At 47.0% G+C, this 22,271-nt stretch overlaps 1 protein-coding gene across 6 annotated transcripts in view; it reads right to left on the reverse strand.

Annotated features, from left to right (window-relative positions):
• Positions 1 to 1,266: 1,266 nt before the first annotated feature.
• The window catches only part of shroom4 (shroom family member 4), a 41,693-nt gene continuing 20,688 nt past the window's right edge, over positions 1,267 to 22,271 (reverse strand). For 3 of the 6 annotated variants that reach the window (XM_029137283.2, XM_029137292.2, XM_029137300.3), the window contains 10 exons: positions 15,762 to 15,974; positions 8,902 to 11,824; positions 7,104 to 7,165; positions 5,851 to 6,627; positions 5,097 to 5,756; positions 4,105 to 4,234; positions 3,916 to 4,017; positions 3,661 to 3,831; positions 3,428 to 3,570; positions 1,267 to 3,356 (listed from right to left, as the gene is read on the reverse strand). In XM_029137283.2, the coding sequence (XP_028993116.1) occupies positions 3,200 to 3,356; positions 3,428 to 3,570; positions 3,661 to 3,831; positions 3,916 to 4,017; positions 4,105 to 4,234; positions 5,097 to 5,756; positions 5,851 to 6,627; positions 7,104 to 7,165; positions 8,902 to 11,824; positions 15,762 to 15,974 (5,338 nt within the window). In that variant the 3' untranslated portion in view covers positions 1,267 to 3,199. Of the gene's footprint in view, positions 3,357 to 3,427; positions 3,571 to 3,660; positions 3,832 to 3,915; positions 4,018 to 4,104; positions 4,235 to 5,096; positions 5,757 to 5,850; positions 6,628 to 7,103; positions 7,166 to 8,901; positions 11,825 to 15,761; positions 15,975 to 19,099; positions 19,515 to 22,271 lie in introns of those variants that run through there. The other 3 variants (XM_055506975.1, XM_029137303.3, XM_055506974.1) reach the window with 3 other exon arrangements.

Genomic DNA, 22,271 nt, shown 5'->3' on the forward strand with positions numbered 1-22,271 from the left:
GATTCCCAACAGTCATTTGGGACTGTCCGGAATGAAGTTCGTTATTAAAGGGGCAATTGTTAGCAAAAGTAATAAAAGACGTGTGGTCTGTGTAAGCATGAAACTACAACTAACTACGTTTTACTTATAAAAGCATTGGTGACTCGGCAGATACTTGGTGAACGTGCGACACCTTATGGTCACGCGTGGAAGTGAACGACCGTCCTTTATCCACAGCAACAGCAAAGACTTGAACAGCGAAAACGACACTGCAGTGTGTTTGCGTGTGTAGCAACAAGGGATCCCAGTTTTTACCCGCACAGCTCACATGATGACGTGATGAACTGGTTCTCTCTGCCTCCCACTCATTCATGCTCTTCTCTTTGTCCAGTCTAAAACAAGCAGAAACAGGCACCCAGCCTGCCTCCCACCGTGTTTCTTCCCTAAGAGTTTATTTTGCCCCATTCCATTTTTCCTTTCACTAATTCAATCAGTTATTCATGTTTACACCCTTTATATCCCATAACCCTCCCACTTAACGATATGTTCTTCTTTTTTCCTTACATTCTCATCGGTTCTGCTCTCCCAAACTGCACATGCTTAAATTTGACAATAGCTCTTTCCTATATCATTTCCTCAGGCCAGTTCACCCACTTCCCCCATCATCACCACCAACCCTTCGCGTTGCTGCAAGTCCAAACCACATCCGCTTTTTCAATCTGCGTTTACATTATTTAGAATGACCTCAGCAGCATTGGGATCTATTTACGGATCCCCCACAGGTCAAGAGCTAAAGCGTGTGTAAGATGTGAACTCAGGGTGATGTGTGATGAAACATAGTCTCATACACAAACAGAGCTGTATCCTGTTAATGATGCTGAACACTGAAAGGTAATAAACATCTGGACTTGCTCATCATTAACCACTTTTTGCTCGCATCATGTTACATGACACAGGCTTCTGCTTCGTGTACCACTGCTGTTTTATGCTGGTGATTTTTGATCTCGGGTTCAGTCTCCTGCTGTGTTTTACAGCTCAACTGAACTACACCCTATTAATGATATACATACTCCATCCCTCGCATTACTTTCCTGACTGAGACTCTCCAGCTCTTGCAGAGGCTCTGAAAGACTCTCTCATCATGTGTCAGCCTCCATTTACCCTCATCGTCCCACCACATTCACTCGACTGCTCCCCAGAAGGACATAAATTTCAGCACTGGACATTGAGGCGGCACAGAGAGACCACTAGCTCCGGAGGGCTATAACTCACAACAGTAGACGTAAAGAGAGTTTAAAATATTATTATTATTTATGGTACTTTATCATCACACAAGTGTTTTGGCAGATAAAAAATGTTTTTGTGATTTTTTTACATGAATGTTTTTTTAGATAACCCAAAATAACATATTAAAACATGAACAGAAGAAAAATACTGATCCTACAAGCACCTTCTCTCTTAAGTCAACAAGTTACCAGTCAGTCTAGAAAACAGCTGATATAATACACAATTACAATGTAATATGTACAGACAGAGTTAGGCTTATATGGACATTGTCAGTTCTTGGTATTAAAGCAGCAGGAGTCATCAAACAAAGGAGAAATCAAGAAAATGAACAAAACAACAACAAAAAAAGTAACATCTGTAACTTTTAACATTTTTTAAGCTGTAAATGAGCTGCTTCTTACCAGAAGAGCTGCTGCATTATCACGTAGCCTGACCCCACCCTTCATCAGGTAACACACACACGCGCACACACGCACTCCTCCAAAGCACCATTATCACTGTTAGAGCTGCAGTCGAATACATCAGCCGGTGCTGAACACCCTCGTTCAGGTCCACTACAACTGGTGAAAGAGGAGCAAATCACGAGGCATCAAGCGAGACGAGGGCTGAACGGAGAGAACGTTGAAAGTTGTGGGACAAAAAAATTAGAGATGCTTCAGGCACAACTGCTCAACTATTTATTGGCCACTGTTCTGCTGCTTTTCATTGTCTTACAGTACAGATTATATAGTAAATCCGAGCTTGGAGGGTTCGTGCCTAGCTACAGGATGCCACCGTATCATTTTACATACAGATATGAGTGCTACCAATCGCCAACACTCAGCAAACAAACTTTCCAAAAAACCTGTTGCAACCTATGCTTTCTCTGAATATTAAGGGTGATGAAAATATAAATCGGGAAGAACAAAAAAAATGCAGACCAACAACATAAAATCTGCAACTCTGGTTATGAGATTCATTTCCATCAAAATATACAGTAAACCTTGGCTCTTTTTTTGTCTTTCCTTTATCGTTTACAACCAATTCCAGTCATTCAAACCCTAAACTCACATATACACATGGTGGACATTATAAACACGAGTCATCATGTGACAGGATAACCAGAAGGTGGTGTCTCAAACTCCACACAGTGAAACAGGCAACAGCCACAGACATTACAGTAATGAGCAATACAACGTGATATGATATTATGCTTGATAATACAGTATGTGTTTGCCCAGTGCGGGTCTCAGCAAAGGATGGCAGGTTATAGTGCTCAATAAGGCATATCGCTATAGTGACTTTAGTGTTAATAACAGAAACACAGTTTGTTGGTGGGAAGCACCGAAAAAGTCTCCTTTAATTCTCTGAACCAGGAGACAACAACAAAACAAACAATGCAAAACAAGCAGCGTCTCATTGACACATTCAACAAATCTTTGGCAACGTCGTGCGTGTGGAGCCTTTTGTGTCACTAGGACAGTGAAACACACACACAGGCACCAAACGTGTGGCCTCCAAGGCAACTGTGATAAACAGACTTCATTCCATTCATCTTATGAGACTTTGGTTTGTGATGAATAAACAATGATCTGTTGCTACTTTGAGCCTTTCACTCGGAGAACGAGCCTCGCGTTCGGAGCCCGCGGTTTCCCTTTCCATCTGTCAACGTGTCCTCAGCTCTGGAGATGAGCCGCGAAACGTCTCTGTGGTATTAGTAGATTTATCAGGTTGTTGAAATCTCTGCTTGATCAAGTGTCGTCTTCTTCCTCACGCCAGTGTTTTTTTCTTCTGTGTGAAACATCAGGCTTTTTGCTGAATGGACAGACTCCAGAGGCAACAGAGGCATTAACCAAAATACAAACTCTTTTAAGAAAAGAGCAGCTATTGTGTACATTTTGCACTGGAGCGCTTGTGGTCTTCATATTCTTTATTGCTTTGGTCGTTCTTTGTTTTAATAGTGTCCATATCCCAGCGACATGCCCATTCCTATCCCCAGCCCCAGCCCCAGACTTTCCCTCAGCCCCCTCAGCTGTTCCTCCCCCAGCCGGATCTTGTCTTCCAGCTGCCTCTGCTCCACCAGCAGCGCGGCCTTCATCTTCACAAAGTGGCTGCGGAGACGAGAACAGCGATGAACACTGATGCAACGCTAACCTCTGTGAAGCCGTGCGTGTTTCAGTACCTGTAGTCTCGGTGGTGCTCGGGGGACAGGCAGCGGCCCAGCACGCGGCTCACCGCCTGCTCTCTGCGGTCGACGTGGTCCTTCAGGTCCTGGGCCTCAGACAGCTGCCGCATGAGCTGACGCTTCTTCTCCTGCAGAGGGAGCTGGAGGGCAGCGAGAGGGGTCAGAGCGTCAATAAGGACAACAGCTCCTCCGAAGAGGAGGGGAACGTGACCGCCACGTCCTGGGCTCACCCGCTCGTCCTGCTCCGTCTCAGGGTCCAGTGCATCCAGCGTGGCCTCCACTCGCAGCAGCCGCCCAGACAGCGACAGCAGCAGGCTCACCACCTTGTCCAGGTCGCCGATGAACATGCGGAACTTGTCCACCTCGTTGGGTTTACACACCGACACCACCATGCCCTCCACCTGAGGAGGAGCACGACACACAGCTCAGCGTGACTCTAAACTGCAGGAACGGAAGCAGCATGCGGGTCGTCTGAGGGCCCCCACCTCCTCCCCCAGCTGTGCGTTGGCTCTGATGTCCTCCTGCAGCCCCCTCTGGGCTTCTCTCAGCACGCCCAGCTTCTTGCGGAGGCTCTCCATCAGCTGCTTCTGCGACAACAACACGAGAGCTGTTTGAGGGGGAAGAAAAAAATAACAAAGCGAAATAGTACCGAGACGGTAGCAGCCCCGCGCTACCTTGTAAGTCAGCTCGTCGTCCTCGTCCTTCTCTCTGGTATCAGCCAAGTCCTTCATCTGTGACAGGAGCTGAGCTTTGCCTGCCGACGTGCTGTAATAGGACGAGCAGCTGGAGCTGGCCCCGGAGCGCCTGAGGGCGAGAGAGGGGAGTTGATTTGATTTACCCAGAGGCCGAGCGATAAAACAGACACAGTCATAAAACATAGTGAAAACTGGACATAAGTATATAAGTAAGAGACCCAATCAATTATCTGGGCTGAGAGAGAGAGAAGAGTGAGGAGCAGATGTAAAAGGTCTAAATGCCAAGAACCAATCAGACTAAACTGTCAAACATTCACCAGTTTAAACTGGATTAATTCCACCAGTGATTTATGTCACTGTAAACTAAATATTTTTAGGGTTTCCTTTTGACAAGAGGTCACTGGAACATGTCAACAGGAAACATCTATAAAACAAATCATATCAATCTGACAAAGTAGACCGAGGAAAGGTTCATTTAATCCTAATGAAGTCTAAGTCTGTTTGAGGTCTTCATGCACACAATCCATTCATTTTGCCAGTAACCTGTTTCGATTCAATGTTCAGGTTTTATACATCACACTTTTAAACAATGCTGTTAGAAAAACTGCAGTTTTATCTAAATAACTGACAGCTTTGAGCGAATTACGGAGGAATGGGACCAAAGTGATCAGACAAACTGCGTCTTGGTTAGGACGCTGTTGACGCTGTCTGCGTTGGTTAATGAACACTCGCTCCCTCGGCTGCCTTCATGGTTTATGTAGTAACTAAAGCCCATCTGGCACCTGTGATGACAGAAACACTATCTTGAAACGGCCAACGGAGAACTGGCTGCAGCGCTGGTGGGAGCGAGAGAATGAGCTCAGTGACAGCAACAGTTGGGTCTTGTGCAGATCAAATGGTGTGTGTAATTCCTACACAGACACATTCCGGCGCTGGGAGTCGAGCGTGTCGCTGCCCCGCGCTCCCGTTACCTGTCCAAGCTGTCGGTGCTGGGCTCCATGGCCGTGTAGGCTCCTCTCCACCCGTCGGGACCCGACTCGCCCTCGCCGCCGTGGGGGAAGAGCTCCTCCAGGCTCAGCCTCTCCCGGCCGCTCTCCGCGGCCTCCAGCTCCTCCTCCACGGAGCTGCTGTCCTCCCTCGTCCTGCCAGACGACGACGCCTCCGACTCCGGTACCGCGTCCATGTCCGTCTCCAGCACCGTGACCGGCAGCGCGAAGCACGGGAGCTCGCTGGTGATGGCTTCCTCCTTCACGGGCAGGTCTTCCTCCTGGAAGTCGTCAATGTCCGTTTCCATGGGGACGTCCAGGTCAGCCTCCAGGCTGTGTGCGGGACTCGCGCTGAGGGTGGTCTCCGATTCCGTTCCCGCTTCTTGACTCTTGTGCTGCTCGACGCTCTGGAAGCCTCTGTCCATAAGCTGCTGCTGTTCACAGTCTATAGCAAAGTAGGATCGGGAAGGTAACGCTCCACCAGCGTCTCCACTGTCTGCAGCAGGAAGATGGGGTGTGCTGCTGTGCATTATGGGGGATGGTGCTCTCTGCCACTCAGCTCCAGGTCTCACATTGTGATGTTGTTTGTCTCTTTCTTGTGCTCTCTCCTGCTCTGGGCTGTGGCTGACGTCAGTCACAGATAAACTGAAAAAAAAAAAACAGATGTAAAACATAAACTTATATTGAATAAAAACTGTAGCTAAACTATCATGAATTCATATTAATAATTATGTCTCACCTGCTCTCTGCTGGTGGGGGGGGCAGGAACAACAGCTCCTCTCTCTGGGTTGGGGTGACTGGTCTGAAGGACCTCCTGGAAAACCTGGGACTTGGTGGAGCAGCAGTAACGGGCTGTTGCTGAACGTGAGCCGGATTCTGGTTATAGTGGTTGTGGTAGAATGGGTGATGCTCCTGCAGCTGCGCCTGATTGTGAGCAGGAAGGTTGTGGGCAATTGCACGTTCCTGGGCGTGGGTTTGGCTGCAGCTGCATCGAGGGCAACCCTCCGGCGCTTCCTGCCGCTCGGGGGGAAGGCTGTAGGACCGCTGCCTGGACGCTTCAGGCTGCGGGATGAAGGAGGAGGAGTGCGTCACGTAGCGTCCCTGCGGGTGTGAAGCAGCAGATGAGGGGGAAGGGGTGGCGAACAGGGTGTGGTGGGAGGCGCGTCTGCGGTGGAACTGCTCCCACTTGGGAGGAGGCGGGCGTGGGGGGGGCGGCGTCCTCTTCTTGTCTGGCCTGGCGCCGATGGCCGCTTCGCCCCCTCCCACGCCGCCCACGCCTTCCTCCAGCTCGTTCAGTGTCTGGCTGGTCGCCGTGGAAACCGAGGGCGACCAGCGCTGGCTGCTAACGTATCGCAGGTCGTTCTCGGACATGGCCCGTCCTCGGTGGGACAGAGGAGCTGGGGCCGGAGCCGGACCACCGCGGCCGCCGCTGCTGCTGCTGCTGCTATCGGTCTGTCCCAGGCCCCACTGAGCCCGGTGGTGCTGGTGCTGGGAGCTGTGCTCCTGTCTCCAGTCCCTGAGAACAGAGACATGGAGGCTTCCTTTGAATTCTATACGATTAAAGCAAGAGCTCAACATTTTGAGGATGAACAAAAACAGATGCAGCGACTGGTCGACTTGCAGGGAATATTTCCCTTTCACATTCCAGCCTCACTCAACTGTTTCAGTTTTACAAGCCATGCATGTCCTAAATGCCGCTACGTGCTAAAACACAGGAATGAGCAATCATGCAACCACGTCATTACGGTCACATCTATGATTGCCCTGCACACTTAAAGCCCATTACAGTCCAGCCAGGCATGACTGAGTGCCCGTCAGCGCACAGTTCGCCAAGCCTCCTGAGAAACACTTGCAGATAATCAGACGGAGGCGAGCGAGCGAGCGAGCGAGCATCTGCGCTGATGTGGAGAAGATAATCACACCAGAGAAAGGAAGATTGCTTCGGATGACGCTACGCTACGCGTCTGTGGTTTGCTAAAGGAAGCGGCTCACCTCTCGGTCAGGCTGTACTTCCTGTTGAGTTTGGTTGTGTCCTGTTGCCGGGCAGGAAAGGTCTGTGGAAGAGATTTAAAGCCGGTTAATAACTCCAAAGGAATGAAGGAAGGCCGGTCCCAAGCGTGGGTCAGGACACGTTCCTGCTGATGGGGAGTGGGTGTGTTCCTCCACCCTGCAATGCAACGCTGACAGGACGGAGGGTGGCTCAGTTCATATCAAAAGCATTTGTCTTCAATATATCAACCATCATCTACTAATCATTTATTGATGATTATGAACATGGCTACAATATAAACAAAATTTAATACATAATCTTGCCCAACAGTTCAACAGTTCATGTGACCCATTTCCAAACACCAGTATAATCAAACAAGCGGCCACTGAGTGAGTGACCACAAATAATAATGGTAATAAGTTAAAGGCAGCCTGGCGATAATGTTTCCACCTGCCCTTTTCTTTTTTCTACTGAGCCAAATCACACACACTAGAACACAAACCCTAAAGCATGAACCCACTTTATTTCCCTGTTTGATCGTGTTTGTTGCAGTTCTTTCTCACAGTTCTCATGTTAAAGATTCTGGACGCTGAAAGCAGCGCATATGAACCAAGACTTGAGGGGTTATCCATGAGGCATCGCACTGACAGACTTAAAAGGCAGCCGGGGTCAAAGACGCTGGGGTCCGAGGTTTGTCTGAGCTCTCAGCACCGCGCAAAACCACACAGAACCAACACAGCAATGTCAGCTTCGAGGAAACCTGCCCAAAATACATTTAGCGTCCGACGACCATGTTTTTAATATGCTGAAGTTCACAGAAGCTTCCACAGTTCACAGGAGGGGCTGCACCCCCTGCCGAGTAACTCAAATGTGCTTGCGGTAGAGATGTAACCCAATGCCGCCGTTACTGCTGACACAAGTGTCCGGTGATGTTGCCTAATCTCCCTCCGTTCCCCGAACGACTCCAATAATCTGCTGAATTTGACAAAGTCAGACTCCAACCGCACGCAGGATGCAAGGCTCAACTTTAAACCAACACTTCAGCCACAGGCTGCTTGGAGCGACGCGCTGCTTTGCTCCAGCATCCAAATGTGGCCACCCGATCCCTCTCTGGTGCTGCTTCACAGAACCAAGATAGTTCTGGGTCTCCCGCGGTCGTTTCAGTTCAGCCCTAAACCACAGCCTCATTTCACTCAGCTGCAAAGTTTATCTTATATTCTAAAATGACGTTGGTGGGTTTCAGCGCTGGGACACAGGCAGTAATTTAGCTCCGAAAACCAGCTGCTGAAAATTGGCCAAGAGACTAGTAAAATAACTGTAAATGGATCCAATTACAACTACCAGCATGTTTACTGCAGATAAAACAGGATAATTGCCTCTAATACTGTACAGTAAGCCGAGGCCAAGCTCCGCTGTCCACACTTCAGGTGCCTGTTCCCCTCACTGTATGTCAGGTACCACTGCTCTGCTGGTTTTCCACCCCTGCCCAGAAGCTCAGAACCGAAGACATGACATGACATGATATCTAGATTCTGACTGACTGATGTCACCTGATCCAGGCTCAGCAGTGAGCAGGACAGGGATAGCTGGACTTCAGAACCACTACACTAATTAATCTAACAAAACACTGATGGAGGAGCTGTAACCATGCTCTTCATGTTTAGTCCACCTGAATGAATAGATTTCAAACCCACTATTACCTTTTACCCTATTTTTCTTTCGTCAACAAACCCATGAGCGCTAACCAGGCAACCTTTGACCTTTTACCACAACACAACGCTGCGATGTGAGGAGCCTTACCTCTGTAGGTGTGTAGCTTCTCACTGCGTAGCCCTGGTGCAGAGGTTGTTGGTTCTCCGGGGGGCGAGACGTCACGCTGACTGGATGAAAGGCTGATCGCGGGACTTGATTCTGGGCCTGGCTGTGGGAGAACACCTGTGGCCTGGGCTGGAAGCTGTGGAAGTTGTCTTTGTGTTGGAACTCTTGGTGTCTGTCTGTGCTGTGAAACTCCTGATGTGAGACGAGCTGAGTAAGTTCTTCCTTCCGCCTTTCTAGCTCTTTCTCAAACTCCTTCTCTCTTTCTTTTTTGAGTCTTTCCTTCTCTCTGACCATTTCCATCTCTTTGTCTCTCTCCAGCTCCAGCTCCCTCGCTCTTTCCATTTCCCATCGTCTCACCTGCTCCTCGCGCTCTCTCTCCCGCTGAATCTCCAACAGCCTCATTCTCTCCGCTTCTAATTCCCTCGCTTGTCTTTCCTTCTCTTGCCGCCTCTCCCTTTCTCTCAGGCTTTCTTCCCACTCCTCCCTCTCTCTTGCTTGTTCCCGGGCCTTTTCATTCAGCCTCTCTCTGCTAGTACTCACAGACTGCCTCCTGGCTTCCATACTGTTTGAAAACTGGCCGCTCTCTTGCTGAAGACCTCCCTGGTAGGAGTATCTCCTCTGTGTGGAATGCACTCCAAGTTCCCCTTCATGTTCAGGTGGGTTGGGGGGCTTCTTTTGCTTGTGACTTGGTAGACTTGATATGTTTGGTCCAGACATACCCCTGCTTGTCTGCTCGAAAAACTTCATTCTATCTGCAAATGGTAGGATGTCACATTCGTCCTTCCGGGAAGAAGAGGAGGAGCGACTGTAGGAAGATGTGGAGGTGAAGGCACAAACCCCATGTCGTGACCCTGTGACCCCTAACACCTTGTCATCCGGGGCTGGACACCGTCGCTCTGGTTCAGTCTCTGGTTGGAGTTTATGCTCAGGAGTCCAACGCCAGCGCCGGGCTTTGCCAGCGGGGGCTGGTTCTTCCACCACTCGGATGCCAACGCCAAAACTGGGAACACCAGGGTCCAGAACATGAACAGATTTTGAAAGGTTGTTGTTTTGAGTGTAGGTTGTTGACTGAGCCTGACTCTGATCAAAACTATGCTTTGATTCTCTTGAGGTGCTGGATTTTTCAACAGAAGCTGCGATTCCTACATTAGAACATACAGATGAGGGAGTTTCAGCCTTAGTATGACTTTCCTGAGTACACAGGTCTGGGTCTGCTCCCTCCTCATGGAGGTCTGGACCCTCCTCCTCCTGGACAGTTTCACCACTACAGAGCAACCCTCCTGGACCACGGCTCCTCTGAAGCTGGGCCTTTTTTCTCTGAATCTCATTACGAAGATTGGTAGCAAATCGGTCACTGCGACGCCGGTTCCGTCTGTGGTTCCTGGATGTGTTCGACTTCTTCAGAGATGACCCTGCCTCTACTTGCTGCTCATTTTTTCCTGCAATGCTCTCCCTGTCCACTGATCTCTGCTCTTCCAGTAACGTGTCCATACTGGCAGCAGAACTAAGTGGCTCAAATTCTCTCTCCGCTATCTGGTCAGAGCTCAATGTCTTCTGGCTCGACAGTCCCTTGGAGTCCCCTGGTACACTCACAGAGCGGCCCCAGTGGTGGGGAATCTGAACTGGGGAGAGGCGCCCGCCGTTTACACCTGCCCCTTCAAGCCTTTCACCCGTATCATTAGCATCCTCTTCAAAAAAAACAGATCCTGGGGTTGAGCACCGACTGCCTCCCCATTTGGCTGATGAAGCATGGAGAGGTTCCTGAGAAGCTTCCTGGTATTCCTTGGCTTGCTGGTATGATGACTGGGAGCACTGGCTGCTATGGGACATGGAGGATCCAGACAGGTTCGAGGTTTGATTGTAAGGCTCTAGTGAAGTGCTGTCATTGTCAAACTTTAATAACTGTAGTTGTGTAGCGAGGAGCTTTTCAGGAGCACTGTGTCGATGCAGTGATGTGGAGGAGTGCTTGAGCTTGGATTGAGTCTGACACTGCTCTTGAGCTTCCATGGAGGTTTCTGCTAATATGGGTCCAGTAAGACAGGATGGGCTGGGGATTAACAAGGTTCTCACTTGGTCAGAAAGTTCATCTGAGGCGGTTTCTGAACTGTGGTCTATATTAGCACCCGTGTCACACTCAACATGTCTGTCTTTAGGATGTCTTTGGATATAGTGCAGGTCTAAAGTATCCTCCTTAAAGTTCCCAACTTTGTCACCATCTTGGGGTGTAGGAAAGCCATTCTGACCCCCCGATTCAACCATCAGAGAGGAGTCGCTCTCTTTACAGTAAGAAGGAACACTAGAAATTTCAACAGGAGCCGAAGAGCAACGTTTGTTTGCAATATTACGGCGACCCCGGGTTGCCCGAAAGCTGTCCTTCCTGGTTGGAGGCTGAGGAGGATTCATCTTTCTCTCTAATCCTCGTCCATTTCTTATGATCTCGTAGTCTCCCCCCCTCGGTTCCTTCTCGTAACAGCAGGAGGAAGGCCTCTCTTTTACCTCAACAGGCTTTGGTCTCGGCCTGGTCAGTGACCTGGACTTGTGTAAAATGGCTTGTGCCTCATCAAGGACCTCGCCTGATGAACCCCCCAGGTTTGAGGCGTCACCACCAGGGTAGCCTCGACAAGCTGGCCCCAGGCTCTGCAGGAGGTTATCCATGGAGCAGGACTCACCGGGCCTCAGCGCTACAGTCGTGTAGTCGGATGTGTTGGAGCTGGCAGAGAAAGAGCTGTACGCAGAGTCTCTTTTGTTGTTAAAGAGGGTGGGGTCAACAGGTGAATTATGGGAGTCGGAGTATGGCTGTGTGGCGGGTGTCGGTGTGTCTAAGCTCTCCATGGAGCCCAGGGAACTGCTTCGGTCAGTAGAGGAGTATGGTCTGGACAGCTGAGCCCACTGCATGGACAAGTCACTAAAGAGGGACAGAAACACAGAAGGTCAGAAATGACATTTTACGGACGCTGCTGAAAAACAAACACACAAATAAAGTAGTATTAAAGTAAAGTAAAGTATTAAAATATTTGTTTTTGTCATAAGCAGCATGTGGGACAAAATGTTCACGCAGTATATTATATTTCATTTTCAAGTGGCAAGTTCCAATTTCCCCCCTCAGACAAAGGCTGAAGTCAAAGTTTTAACAGCACAGCTGGGGAATGTGTTTCCTATCAGTGGTCAGCTGAAGATCACAGCAGCCCCATGTGTTTTTAAATACCCTGCGAGGAAGCCTCTTTAGGTGGTGAGGGATTTCCTCCTCATCAAGTCCCACTGCCTGAAGTCAGACTCTCTAAGTCATCCCTTGATTTCTTTTGATCTCCTTTATTTCCCTTCTTCCTCCTCTGGAACCCTCCAGTCCCATCTTCTTCACATCAACTCTACATTTATGCCAAAAAGATAACTGCCTTTAGCAACAGATGAAACTTGGTCACTGCATGTGATTGACAGCATAAAATAAAAAGGATATTTGCTTATTTTTGTTTTTGCTGTAACAGCTTGAGAGGACGTATTCACTTACTAATAACAAATGTGTGTTTAACCACATTATTTTATATAAACACAACAAAAACAAGTTACAGTATTTTTCTATAAAGATAAGAAACTTGTCATCGACTTCTCCGGCTCATTTGAACACAGAGGAGAGGTTACAGCTGAAACACATCTCTGAGGGACTTTGATCTCAGACGATCAGGAGGAGAAGCAGAACAGTATCTCCAGGCTGTTTCTGTGGAATTTATGGTTTACAATGAAGGCCATCAGGGAAGAATGCTGATGGGTGCTAACTCGTATCAAAATATCATTTCACGCTCATGCAACGTCTTCATGCAAGCCACCCTTTTCTTCCAGTCGTGAAGCATGACGGTGACTAAGAATCACGTTTTAACTGTTGTTTTATTTGCCTGGTGCCCATTTACCAATATTAAAGCCTGATTTAGTTTCAGAAGTAACTTTTATTCTTTTCATTTACAGTAGACTTTGTGATATAAATACTAACAACGGCTTAATTGATGGGAATTAGTTCAAGTTAAGAAAATAGACTTCAGCACAGAACAAATTTCACTGTAATTATGTTCATTTGTAAAACCCTGATTTCAAAACAGTCTTTTTAGAATGAATCCACAGTAACTGTAAGTAGACTGTCAGAAGCAAGTTTCATCATCCATATGAGAAAGTGAGACGACGCTGCTATAAAAATGACCTGGGTGGAAGAGAGCAGAAGAGAGGAAATGAGACGGGAGCTGGACAGGAAATCATAGTCACTCTTGTTCAATCAGAAGTCAATGTGGAACATGTGAGAGTGCGGCCTGACACAGATAAACCGGTTCACACACATGTTGCTCCGACTGAATGAACGTCCAGTGTAAACACACACAAGTTGACTTCATGTACTGTAAAGTTTGAAACTCAAAAGCTGCTAAATCTTGTCACAAAAACACACACTGTGTGAAATGATGGCACACACAGATGCACACTGGACAAAATGTCCCACTGCTTCACACAAACAGTTTATTGAATGTCTTCCTCTCTTTGTCCACATGTTCTGAGAGTCACATGCTATTGTCCAAAGTTATGCTGGAGCGGCCTCCTCATCAGATGCTTTTTACGCGTGTGTGTGATGAGCTCAGGCCTGAGAGGCTGTGGGAATAAGAGACCCATACACGCTGTACGTGGCATGTGCGCGCACACACACATACACACAGTGAGGACCTCCATTGACATAATGCCTTCCCTAGACCCTGACCCTACTCCTGACCATCACAACTAAAGGCAGACATCTAACCCTATCTAACCCACATCTAACTGGCCAAAATGTCCTCACTTTGTCAAAATGTCCTCACTTTGGTAGGAAAGTGTTTTGGTTCTCACTTCAAGTACAAGTACAAGTACAAGTACAAGTACAAGTACACGCACGCGCGCGCGCGCACACACACACACACACACACACACACACACACACACACACACACACACACACACACACACACACACACACACACACACACACACACACACACACACACACACACAGGTATCTATCTATGCCATGTGCGACTATAAAATTCAAGAGCGGTACATCATATCAGTCATTCTTATCAAACCCCTGACGACCATGAGGCTGACAAACAAAGGCTCACAGGCTATTTTAGTTATGAGTTAACCACACACTGTGGTCACTTCCTTTCCCCCTTGAAGAGTTACACTTTAGCTTTGTGAGCTCATGCTGTAATACAAAGCCTTCTGTATCTACATGCCTTGTATTGTATTCACTGAACCTGACGTTGGCCTAAAAATACCCATCACTGCATTTAAAGATGAAACAAATAAATGAAGCAATTTAAAAGTGCAAACCCAATTTAACCTTTGGGTCATTTTTCATCCGTTCCATAGCAGACGTTTCTATGAATAACTGAATATTTTAGGCTTTGCTTATAAATCTGGAGATGACACCTCCAAGAGAGCTGTGCTGCATATTTTCCATGTTCCAAAGACCAAATATAGATGATAACTCAGGTACATCATTTATTATACCACACTTCATGATTTCCTAGCCCTGTTTTTCCACAGCTACTTTACAGTGAGGCTCTACGCATGTTATGAGGACAAATTCCCCATACTATCAAATTCATCACACTCATTTTGGCACTGTATGAACAGTAGCACATTTTGGCTAAAGAAACGTTGGGTTAAACATCATTTATTTATTCATCATTCATCCAGTCTGTTGCCTGAAAAAACGAGTAATCGACTTTTCTGTTTCATTAGATCAAATGACACATGCTGACTTTGTCATTACAGTGGAAAATATCCATCTGGACACCAAAGACAGACCCCAAGACAGAGAGCAGGTCACCAGAGGAGCTGATTGGTTATCATTTTGTTCAAATGGAATCTAAAAATAGTTCAATGGGCTTCCTGCGTGGGCAGTGTTGACGTTAGAACATGATGATTTCACCTATTTCCGGGCTACTGTTGCGTCTATGGGCCAAAAATCCCCCAACGTCCCGTTTGGGGACTTTGGCTTATTTGGATTATTCTTACAGCCAGTTTCGTAAGCCGTGACAGAATCACTGCGTATGAATCAAAACCACAGTATGACACACTCTGGTGAATAAGCAATGTCAACACGCACATTCACATGAAAATATTTGCGTTATTTTCCCAAATTCTGAGAATTTTGAGGGAATCACCTTCTGAGTGTAATTTATCTGTTGCAGTATTCATGACTATTAAAATAAATTAAGTCTCAAAGGTTGGTGACCAAATCACTTACTCTGTGACTAAAGAGGAAATTCACATGAATTTTGAGAATTGTGAAAGCAGCTGGTTTGTTTTAATATTAATTGTTCTCTACTCAATAATTGTGACTATTTTCTGTATTTGCCTGTAAACGGGCCACTAAAAAACACACAATCTAAATAGGTGTTAAAATTTTGCAGCCCATCGATCAACAATGACGAACCAGCAAAGACAATTGTGACTTTGTGACTCATCATTATCAGTTGAGCCCATTCACACAGGACATGACATGATCGTAGTAACAATGACCTCACTAAATAAATGGGCTGTGCCAGGAGAAGAAAGGTGTTAAAGTGTGCTACAACAACAATCTGTTTATGTCAAAGGGCTATTACTCAATGATTAAGGCTCAACGATTAATATCACCACCACAAACATACTGCAGCTTCATAGTGTGAGAGACATGAACATAAAACTGACTGTAGGGAATAAATGGTTGAAAATATTAACAAAGACAGATTTCAGCAGTGAACGTAATGCATCAAAATGTATTAAACATTTACAAAAAAGGGGAAGTAATAGATGACTGATTATTTATCTGAGTGGCGGTATCTCACCTGGTGTCAGATGTGTGCCAGGGTAGTGTGTAGGGGCTGGGGTGGAGCTGCATGGCAGAAGGAGGTGGAGGAGGGGGGAAAGGAGGGGAGTCCGTCGCGGTGGGACCGGCCAGCGGAGGGGGAGGAGATGGGGGTGGGGGAGGCGGGGGAAGGGGCAGCTCCGATAGCTTTGCCAGGTGCCACGAGTGAGGCCTGATGAGAGGAACGCTGCGTCTGTGGAAGAGACAGGCGGGAGTTACCAGCAGTGACCAGTCCACGGGGGGGGACGCTGGGCGGGTGAGACGGGGGTCCACCACCTGGGAACACGGGCAACCACTAACGCCTTCCCTGCACTACATCCTCATTACATCTTCAAAAAGTGTGACATTACATAAAAGAAATGCTCTCTCACCTCTGACATGAGGTGTATTTGTTACTATAAATACGTTCATATGTTACTGTAACATGGCCACAGACTTGGATTCAGGGTTATGTCCTTATCCTTTGTATCTGCTTATGATGGTTCAACCAGTCAAGATAATTTACGGTCCTCATTTGCAGCCACAGTTGTGGTGTGGAAGGTAAGGGTTGCGATAAAACTCTTTGCCAACGCAAACTCTGTGGAAACGGCTTCCCAAAGTTATTTGGACTTCGATGCGCTGTCATTAAAAACTAATCTAACATGGACAGTGAGTTCTGCAGTCTGATCTGAAGCCAGGCATTCCAGCAGGATCCCAAGGCGTTCACTAATTCCCTTCAAGCAGACTTCCGATCGGACACGCCGGCCAGATACAACCCGACCTCCCGCAGACTGAGTGTGTGTGAAAGAATTAAGACAGAAAGAGGAAAAACAGTCCGATATAAACGTGACACCCTTGGAGCGTGTGCTCAGCTCTATGTGAGTAATCCAACCTTCAGACACCGAGCAGGGAATAACTTTTTACAAAGATATAGTAAAAACACCGGAGCTGTTGACTGCAGACTTGAACTTCAGTCACAAAAGAGAGAACCTTATATATGTCATTAAGCTTCTTGACTTGACAAATATCTCCAACGCCATAAAGTCTAGCTGGTACACTAGCATTCCAGAACAACTTGGTATTGGCTCCATTGACTGTAAAATTGAACTTGAAAATAGTACAATAGTAATAGTGAGATTTCAGATCCGTTTTATAAGCCTGATGGACAACCGGACCTTCTGAGGTTCCTCTAGACATAGAGGAGCTGCACCTGGACACAGATCTGGAGGAAATGGTGTCTTGGCGAAGTACAGACTCACCAGGATGGTGACTATTTTTGCCTTAAACACATCCAGACATATAGTGTCACAATTGGACCTGAACAAAAATATAACAACTGTTGCCTCAACAGCATCTGGACGGCTGCTCGTAATGAAGAACCACAGGTCTGACCCACTACAGCACCTTAAATGAGGATGTTAAACTCAACTTAGGTGATAAAATGTGAGGCTTCTGCGAGTTTTAGCACCAGTAAATCTGGAGGTTGGACGTTTGGAGAGGAATGTAGCTCCTGGCACGGGGCGGAAAGGAAAGGGGCATTTCTGACTATTATTCTTTATGATAAACCATTTCCAAAACAAACACTCGTGTTTCCTGGTTCTGGCTCCTTAAGAGGGATTTCTATCTGTTCAACTCTGCTGACAATGTCCTTAAATTATCCCCTGAGAAAGTTTATGTAGGCTCTATGCATCCGCGTGTGTGCGCATGAAAACGTGTGGGAACCACACAAACGCAACCAGACAAAATAGCATTACTGAGCACACAAACATTAGCGGACCCCCCCTCAGCGCCACCGCCTCCTTATGGCCGAGTTTAGCCTTAAGAGATTGATGACTGCGAGAATCAAAACAAACCGTGTGACGCCAAAGTTAGAGGGAGACTGGATCTAAGATGAAGAATAATACAATGGAAAAATGAGAATGGCCTCAGAACGCAACAGAACAGTTGAATGTTCTGACCACATAACCGATCGCTGTTTTCCACATGGATCAGAGCGGATTCTAAGGAAGGCTTGCGAAAATCTATCAGCTTTGGGGATATACAGTACAGTTAGTAGAGCTGTGTCCATACATAGCAAAGCTATATCAGCAGGAGGCCACAACAGATGGGAGTGAAAACATCAGCATCGCATCTACGAGTCAGCAGATTGGGATTAATCTAACACATAACATGTGATGTCTAAAAACGTCAGTCACCTATTAGGTTCACGTTCTCGAACTTTCAGTGAAACGCTATTAAAGGTTAGCTGTTAAAACCACACAGTTTTCTCCGAAAAACTTCAGAGCTCCAGCTAACAATTACAGCATTTGTGCTACTGCTTAATCTTATTTAATGCCTCATGATCACGACGCCAGCAAAAAAAGGGACGGAGCAAGAAATCTTGCCAGGACAGCAAAGTGTTAACAAAGCTTTTAAATCTTTTGTCAGCGCTGCATTCAGCAGCATCCAAGCAGGCTCCATAAAGTCTGTGTCTTTCATTTATAGGACACAGGAAACACAGAGGCCTGAGTAAAACTCTCCTTCTGACCACGCTGGCTGGACCAGCACCTGTCACTTCATAATAATATACTCTTTCCTGCTTCAGACGCCGTGACCCAGTTGGCCACCTGCAAAGAGGTCACATGAAGTGAAACAGGCACTGGTGCTACAAACACAACATTTAGTTTGACTTACAAACACATCTTATCATGTGCTGACAAAATAGTATTCATAAAGTCATATTATCTATACGTCATATATCTTGTTCTTGGACACTAAAGGCGTGAAATGGATACTGACACACTGAGAGTGGTTGAAACAGAGGAGCAGGGAACAGACGCTCTGATGAGACTCGTTGAAACTGGACAATCAGAGTCGGAGACATTATGAATTCCTCCTCTGGCAGCTCTGAATGCGCCTCTATGAAAGGATCCCGAGGAATGTCCACTTATTGGTCAGAAACTGCAACAGCTGACTGATACCGCAAAGGTCAACACACATAATCTGACTCACACAGAGTCTGAATACAGAACAGAAAGAAGCCCAGACGAGCAGTCAGATAAACAGATTAGGACTCCTCACAGTCTCACACACGAAACGCGTGGAATACACTAACTGACAGCAGAGAACGAACCAGCAGAAAGCTGAAAACAGGTTTACAGTAACTACATGTTTGCATTGGGGTGATGAAAAAGTGCATCATGGGAGAATAAAGCATGGACGCTTTACAAAGAAGCCAAAGTTTTGGATATACAACGACAACGTCAAGAGAATTAAATATAGCCGAGCTTCACATCCGCAGTCATTGTGATGAATGAGAAATCATTCATGCGGTGCCTCAGTGACGACTGTCAGACCTACCAGGGAGCGGGAGCATCCACCATCAACCTGATCCCAGTTCAGCTCCCAGCCTCACCGAAAGCCGGTGCTCCAGTTCAAAGCGCCGGGCTGCTGTCGCCAACTCAAACGCCTCTGAGTCGCTCTCACGAGTTGTCCGAGCACAATCAGCTCTTCTCTTTCATCACCCGTTTGGCTGAGCTCAGCTGAGACGCTCGGGTCGTGCCTGTCGCTCCGAGACTTGGCAGAAAGAGTCCAAGTCCAGGAGCTGATGTCCATCTGAAGTAGCTGGCAGCTTTTGGCCAAGAGGGAACATTCAAGCAACGCTCCTCACATCCCCTCTCCCTCCGTTTCCTCTCCTCCTCCTCCTCCTCCTCCTCCCTCGCTGCTGTAGCTGGAAGACAAAACACGGCTACTTCTCCCTCCTGTCCGTCCCGCATTCTGCCCTTCTCTCTCCCACCCCTCTCTCTTTCTCTCCCTGCCTCGCTCGCCCACTAGCCGGCAGGATGCGTGAGTCAGTGAGAGAGGAAGTATTGTGCAGAACAGATAAAGTGGTTGAGAGCTACTAAAATAATACTGAGTTCCACACTGTTATTGTATGTGGGGGGTGGGGGGTGCAGAGGTACTTCCTCCTGTGTGTGTGTGTGTGTGTGTGTGTGTGTGTGTGTGTGTGTGTGTGTGTGTGTGTGTGTGTGTGTGTGTGTGTGTGTGTGTGTGCGTGTGTGCGTGTGTGCGTGTGTGTGTGTGTGTGTGTGTGTGTGTTGCACCTGTGTTTGTAGATCATGAAAAAGAAATAGAAAGAGCAAGGAAAGCCGCCGACAAGTTGCTGGTGGATTTTACTTTGGCAGAGAGACGTGTTAAACAAAACGTGGTGAAAGGAGAATGTGAGAATGGACGACGGGATGAAGGAGTCTGAAAAACAATCAGGAGGAGAGGATACTGCCAGTTTTCCTCTCCCCCAAAAGTCACACTGGCTCACCAGCTCAGGCAGTTACTGCAGTAGTACTGCAGTAGCTCCGTGTTTATATACCTTTCTAGACAAAGAGATACGACAATCTAAATTAAAACAGTGCATCCTGGTGGACTGGGGTCGAACCCTGGTTGAGTCCAAACTGGGAGCTTATGTTACATCCCTTTCCCCTCATTTCCTGTCAACTCCCGAATGTGCTCCATGAACGAGTGCATAAGCACAAATTAAACAAAGACACTGTGACGTTGTTGCTGTTTTGTCCATACAAGTGGGTTTTTGAGCTTGAATACACTTTCCGTAGTGGGTACATGACCTGACGGTCATATGTGAACTGAAGGTCACAGCTCAAGCACATTAAACTGATATAATCTGAGCTGAGGCTCCTATATCGACGATCAACCAGCTCAATCCCTCCTGTTAGAAAGCGATGTAGTAAAGCTTTCATTACAACCTTAACATTTCAGCTGTGTCTCAGTGTTGTTGCGATGCTGTGTGTGTCTTTGTGTGTGTCCTTGTTTCCCTCAGTACAGTGACTAGACTTGACTGTCGTAGAACAAACAGGCACGAGTGTCTGAGCTTATCCTTGTTGAAGTTTAGCTAAGCACACAACAGCAGGCATTTAATAACATGAGTCCCTCAGCAGGCTTCAAAGGACATCTCCAGCAGACCTGTGTGTGCGTGTGTGTGCATGTGTGCGTGTACGTGCGTGCGTGCGTGATGTACATGTGTTTGAGTGAATTCCTTACATTCTCCAGTCTGCTCTTCAAAAGGGTCAGGGGTCAACTATGCTAGTGACTAAACAAGCTCACCTCCTCCTCTCAGCCTTTGTGATCGCTTCCAATGATTTGTGTGTGTTCTGTGTATCTGTGTGTGTGTGTGTGTGTGTGTGTGTGTGTGTGTGTGTGTGTGTGTGTGTGTGTGTGTGTGTGTGTGTGTGTGTGTGTGTGTGTCTAAGTAATCAGATTTCTGTGTGTTTACCCTGTTGGCCCTTTTCACCCTTGACTATAGGTTTCTGAATAATAAACACACACTGGGAGACATGCATGTAGCGCTCAGACGTATTGCACACACACACACACACGCATGCATACCAGGTAATCAGTACAGTGAGACTAGTCTCATACCAAAAGTCGATGGCAGGAAGGGTGAAGTCCACTTTAGCCTGGGCAGCACAATGCATTGTTTGTTTGGACTTGATGCCCTAGACTGCGTGTGTGTTTGTATATGTGTGTGCGTGCGCTTGTGCCACATCTAGTCAGGACGTTGGCTGATCTCGGGCAAGATTTATTCTGATGCTGGTAATCAAAGGTAAGATGCAGATAAGTGGAGATAAGAAGTGTATTCAAACAGTTTGTTTTCATCTCCAGTTTCCAGTGCAGCAGTGATTTTGTTTGGCCAACACACTTTAGGCCCCTTTTATCTTCACTGCTGCTTTAGCGGCTGTTCACAGACTAAGCCTGTAACAGTGATGTGAGTCCATCAAGTGATTTATGATGTGTAAACATTAATTATTTGCAGCTTGTACACATATACATTTGATTTTATTATAATTGCTGGCATGACCAAAGCATCTTGTTTGTTATTATTTTTACAGCTTATAGACTCCTGATTAACACTAGCACAGTTTTAAAGCATACACGTGTACAGGTGAGGTGGTTCTCGCTGATTTAGCATCATATTTACTGTCCTTGTTTTTCTTCCCTCCTATAAAATAGAAACATCTTTTTAACATGTGTCTGAGTCCGAGTTGGACACTAGGAATTTGTGTCTGCGTGCAAGTGTGTGCCTCATCGATCATGGAGTTTCTGTTTAATGGGCCAGTTAATAAAAACCAGGCCAGAGAAGACAGATAAACTCCAGCAGACCACACGCGTTGAGGATACGGGAACACGCACGCACGCACGCACGCACGCACGCACGGTTACCAGTTAAACTGCTGGGAACCTTTCTGAATGTGAGCACAGCTCTAGATGGAGCCATGACACAAACATGAATCATAGATGTGAACTAACTGATGTGGTGAGCAGGGATTCTAATAGTGATGCTCCCAAAGATTCACAGCATGTTTGTCTTCACAGCTACACTGTTTACTGAGGGGACTAACAGTGTTTGCTTTGGTGCTGTACACTGCTATTAGGCCTCTTCATTAGCACCCCATGAAAATGCGCTGTCATGTGCAGTACATGACATCGGAACGCAGAGGTCACTACCATGAAAGAAAACACA

The sequence above is a fragment of the Betta splendens genome, chromosome 2 (assembly GCF_900634795.4).
Source record: "Betta splendens chromosome 2, fBetSpl5.4, whole genome shotgun sequence".
Lineage (NCBI taxonomy): Eukaryota > Metazoa > Chordata > Actinopteri > Anabantiformes > Osphronemidae > Betta > Betta splendens.